The following is a 5352-nucleotide window of genomic DNA, read 5'->3' on the forward strand; positions in this document are numbered from 1 at the left end:
CTATATACACATGACAAGTGGTTTGGCCTAGAAAACAAGCTTGTTGCATATGCAGATGATGCTACTCTCTTCGCACTAATTCCATCCCCTGAATGTAGATCTGGGGTTGGTGAATCCCTTAATAGAGATTTAGCTAAAATTGGTGCATGCCGCAAATTATGGGGTATGAAGTTGAATCCTAACAAAATTCAAAGTATGATTGTAAGTAGGTCAAGGACGATGGCTCCTCAACATCCGGATCTCAGTATTGATAATGTTTCTTCAAATTTGTATGACTCTTTTAAAATTTTAGGTGTGATTCTCGACAGAGAATTTACTATTGTGAAACACATTAGGTCTGTGTGTTCTTCAATTGCACAAAAAATTAGCTTATTGAGAAAGTCTTACAAGATTTTCGGTGATCAATCTATTCTGAAGAAGTGTATTAATTTTTTAATTATACCTTGTTTTAAGAATTGTTCTCCTGTCTGGTGTTGAGCTGCTGATTCTCATCTTAATTTGTTGGACAGAAACTTACGGTCTATTAAATTTCTTATTCCTGATCTAGATATTAATCTTTTGCACCATCGTTCAATTAGTTCATTATGCATGTTGCATAAGATTTTTCATGACTCTGACCATCCTTTACATTCAGATCTCCCTGGACAATTCTATCCTGTTCGTAATACTAGGCAGGAAGTTAATTCTAATAGCCAAGCCTTCTCCATCATGAGGCCCAATACTACACAGTACTCTATAAATTTTCCTAATCGGGTAGTTGAATCAGTAGAACTTCAAAAGTTAAAAGTTGGAGCACATGTTTTCATGTTGACCAGGCTGACATAAGTCTTTTTATAGTTTATGTATGACATATCTGATTTTGACGTTGTTAATAGTTTATATAGGACATATCTGTTTTGACGTTGTTACTTTTTTAGAATGATTTATTATTACCTTATTCTCATCATTTATTTATTTCCTTATTTCCTTTCCTCACTGAGCTATTTTTCCCTATATGAGCCCTTGGGCTTATATTATACAGCTTTTCCAACTAGGGTTGTAGCTTGGCTAGTAATAATAATAATAATGATAATATGCCATACATTTTGGTTTGTCATACTATGTTAATTTTTTCATTAATTTTAGCTACCATTTTATTCGACTTAATATAATGTGTGTAAATAATCTATATATTACGGAGAGCAAACTCATTTACAGGTCACATGTCTTCTATTTTTAGGATAATGATAATATTTTTCCCAGTTATAGTTACAGAACCTTAGTGCAGAGATTTTGTATAAAGTTCAGCCAGTTTTACTACAATTAAATCTCTCCCTTCTATTAATGAATCAACAGTTAGTCCATCCACTGATATTTCTTTGCGTCATTCCATGCCTTGTTTCACTTACTCATCCTAATGATTGCCTACATTTGTAGCCGGCTATGGTGTTTCGTTATTTATAGTGGGAAAGGTAATATCGTGTGTGTGTGTGTGTATGTATATATATATATATATATATATATATATATATATATATATATATATATATATATATATATATATATACACACACACACACACACATATATATATATATATATATATATATATATATATATATATATATATATATATATATATATATATTCTTACGAAGATGGTCTACTGTAGGGTAACTATCGTAATATATTGATGATTTTATACATATTTCATGTACTGTTTTCATTTGTGCATTTAAGAGATGATACATAGCCTGTAAAATAAGCCCCTCTCATGTACTTATAAGTATTTTATATAAATTACGTAAAACATCGGTCGTAAATTTCATGGTACTTTTTTATTTAAGTTGAAATATGTGAATTCACATATTTTTTAAGAATTACCTTTTTAATTCACATATGTTTGCTACGAATTCTTACGTAGTCTATTTGAAAGTGTTTAAGGATTAGTGTCAGATAAGTACAAGGGCATATGTACTGTTCTTATATATTTTATGAACTATTGCGTCATGTTATAGAGAGAATATTCAGTGACATGTGCTTTGAAAGATTCTTAACCATGTGCTTTGGGCGATTCATTACCATGTGCTTTGAATTAGAAACTTTGTCATTGGCCGGCGAGGGGAGGCTATCTCTTTTATATTTCAGGGACAATAGGTAGGCGGAACTAAAGTCATCTCGTGGGTGCGTTGGTGTGTATCTGAGAGTTACCTGAAACCCCCGTGATTGGCCTTTTGACATTTTTGTCTAGTTGGAAACTCTGACGCCCTAGGTAAAGGCTACGCTTCCCTGATAATTTGGAACCCTCTGGAATTAGCCAAGTTTCGTATAAAAAGGTGACCAAGGTTAGGTTACCGTCAAAGACAGACAGACATACGAATCAAGTTAGAATTTCAGCCTGAAAATAGCCTCCTTCCCCTCTGTCTCTCTACCGCATGTAACCCAGTGTATCGTCAGAGGTGTTCATCACGTCAGTGTGTCCTCTCATAAGCCACCTATGTTTGCTACGAAGTCTCATGTAAACTTTTTAAAAGTGTTGTAGGATTCATGCGAGATAGGAAAAAGGGCTTTGGTAATATTCTTTTATAATTTATGAAGTATGGTGTCATGTAAGAGAGAGAATGTTCAGGGACATGTGCTTTGGAAGAATCTTTACCACGTACTTCAAATCAGAGAATTCGCTAAAGGCAGAGGAGGGGATGTTATCTTTTTTTTCTATTCCGGGAAATATAGGTAGGAGGAGCTAGCAGAAATAGTCGTCTCGCGGATGAGTTGGTTTGTATCTAAGAGTTGCCTGAAAAACCCACCCCCCTTGCCTCTTGGCATTTTTATCTAGTTAGAAACTCTGATGCCCTTAGGCAGACGCTACGCTTTCAAAATAATTTGGAACCTTCTGGAATTAGCCAGGTTTCCTATGTAAAGGTGACCAAGGTTAGGTTACCGTCAGAGACAAAGAGACATTCAGATTGAGTTAAAACTGTAGCCTGAAAATAACCTCCTTCCCACCTCTCTCTCTCCCGCAGGTAACCCAGTGTATTGTCGAAAATGATCTTTACGTTGTTTTGTCCTTTTCTAAGTGACCCTGTGCCACAAAGCAAATCACGTATCGAGAAATACGCAAGACTAAAAGGTAATTTTGAGCTCATTGTATTAGGGTGAGTGTTGGCATTGTATAACGTTTTAAAAAACAGCCCTGTAGGCAGGGTTTGTTATGTAAAGAGTTCTGCTTTACTATTATTCATGAAGAGTGAAACTTAAACATGGTATTATTTCATAATTATTTCAAGCATTTATATTATTTTCATTGCATTACTTCTTCTCTTAGGTTAAGTTTTATTCAGACATAATAGTTAAACTCAAGTTATTATATAATTTCAGATCGTAACATTTATGTCTGACTCTATGTATTTTTCATACTTAAATTTTTTCCCGATGACTTATTTTTATTATTGTGTAAATTCTTTCAAAGAACTTTTATTCCAAACATAATTATTTAACACAAGATTCTGGTCATATTCCTGTTAAGAACCATTGTGAGTTTTATATACAGTTTAATGATACTTAAGAGTAATTACCCTGATTAATTGTGAGTGTGCTTAAGAGTCCTTCTCATATTCAATGTTTTGTATAATGATTTCTGGGAGTTATTTAATGGTCTAATAACTCATGTATTGATGTTTTAAAGTGTAATAGTTTTAATGTAAAAGTAAACAAGGGAGTTTAGAATTCGAGAGGGTGATTAACATGCAAGTCGTAGTAAATATAATATTATATTTCTGTTTCCTAGTCATGAGTCATAGTATAATATATTATATTATTGGCCAGACTAGAGAGTCATATCATATAATATATTTTAGGTGTCCAAACCCGTGAACCATATCGTATAATATATTTTGATGACCAGACCCTTGGGATCCAGCGAGTCTGTTTTTCACATTAGTGATAACTGGGTGTGTTTTTGATTAATGGTTTTTGAATGGTAGTGTTGATAGGATTTTGAGCATTGTCAGCATATTATTTTTTAGAGAGGCATTAAATTATCGAAAAAATACAAAATGACACAGTTTAATATCGAAGAGATTTTAAGTTACCCAATTGTTCATGAATTGTCGGAAACCAAAGGTAACTAAAGCTCAGTGACTCTCAATCTTAATGGTATGTAGTGAACATGCTACGAGTGGAAATAATAAGGCCCAAATTAAGTATTTAGCTTTAGAGACATTGATAAACTTAGGAAAGTTGTCGGAAGAGAATATTGTGGAAGCTCCTAAACTGTTGGAGGAAGCTAAGGAAGAATTTTTAGCAAAGCAAGGACCGGTTGACGTCGAACTGAAGGCATAAAAGCAGATAAGGATGTAGAAGGTAAGATTCAATGAATTGCAGTGGAAGAAAATTTAATTAGGTCGAAGATAATGTCAGAACGAGATGAAAGAGAGAGAATACAGGAAGAAAAAGATAGAGAAGAAAGAAGGCATGTGAAGGAGATGGAAGCAAGGCGAGAAGACGATGAGAGGGAAGAAAGACTACGTGCGAAGGAAATGGAAGCAAAGAAAGAAAAAGAAGAGAAAAAGATTGTAAGACAGGAAGAAAAACAGAGAAAAGAAGAAGGAAAAGAGATGGAAAAAGTGAGGTATAGGGGGGAGTTGGAACTTTTGCACGCCCGTACCCAGCTGAAAGAACAGGCAGAGACAGAGATGACTCCTGCTAGGCATTAAACCCTATTTAATGTGTCGGAAGCCCCGAGGTTAATTCCAAGGTTCACAGAAGAGTCACCAAACGAGTTCTTGGATTATTTCGAAACGGTTGCAGCGATGATGAAATGGACCGAAGAAAAATGTTTTGTTTTATTGCAGTGTGCTCTTTGGGATGGGCCACAGTGATTACTTATCCTTATCTCAGGATCAGAGGATGGAGTGAAGAGTAGCATGCCGCAATTGTATCGGATGACCCCTGAATATTATAATGAAAGGTTCCGAAGTTTAAGAAAGGACGAAAAAATGGCTCTCCTGGATTACGCTTATAAGATACCCCGATGTTTCAAGAGATGAACAGAGGCTGCTAAAGTAAAGGTGAAGGCTGATTTAGAAGAATTGATAATACTAGAACAGTTTCTACGCAGAATTCCTGAACACACTCGAACGTACTTGAGAGAGGGAGATAAGAAGAAACTGGAGAAAGCTGCTTCGTTGAGTAATGATTATAATATTATCCGTCTTAAACCCTCCTCGGGCATGAAATTTCAATCATCGTTCCGACAAAGTATCAAGTATTCGCAGAACCGTGGAAACCAGTTCGGAAATAACTATGGGCACAAGTTTAACAGTTACAACGGAAGTAGCACTGTTACTGTCCCTAAGGGGAATGGGATAGTAC

At 35.1% G+C, this 5352-nt stretch overlaps 1 protein-coding gene across 1 annotated transcript in view; it reads left to right on the plus strand.

Annotated features, from left to right (window-relative positions):
• The first annotated feature begins 4391 nt into the window (after nucleotides 1–4391).
• The window catches only part of LOC137659786 (uncharacterized), a 966-nt gene continuing 5 nt past the window's right edge, over nucleotides 4392–5352 (plus strand). The window contains exons 1-2 of the mRNA XM_068394586.1: nucleotides 4392–4609; nucleotides 5099–5352. The exon at nucleotides 5099–5352 is cut by the window's right edge and continues 5 nt beyond it. Coding sequence (XP_068250687.1) covers nucleotides 4392–4609; nucleotides 5099–5352 — 472 coding nt within the window. The remainder of the gene's footprint in view (nucleotides 4610–5098) is intronic.

Source organism: Palaemon carinicauda, chromosome 20, assembly GCF_036898095.1.
Source record: "Palaemon carinicauda isolate YSFRI2023 chromosome 20, ASM3689809v2, whole genome shotgun sequence".
Lineage (NCBI taxonomy): Eukaryota > Metazoa > Arthropoda > Malacostraca > Decapoda > Palaemonidae > Palaemon > Palaemon carinicauda.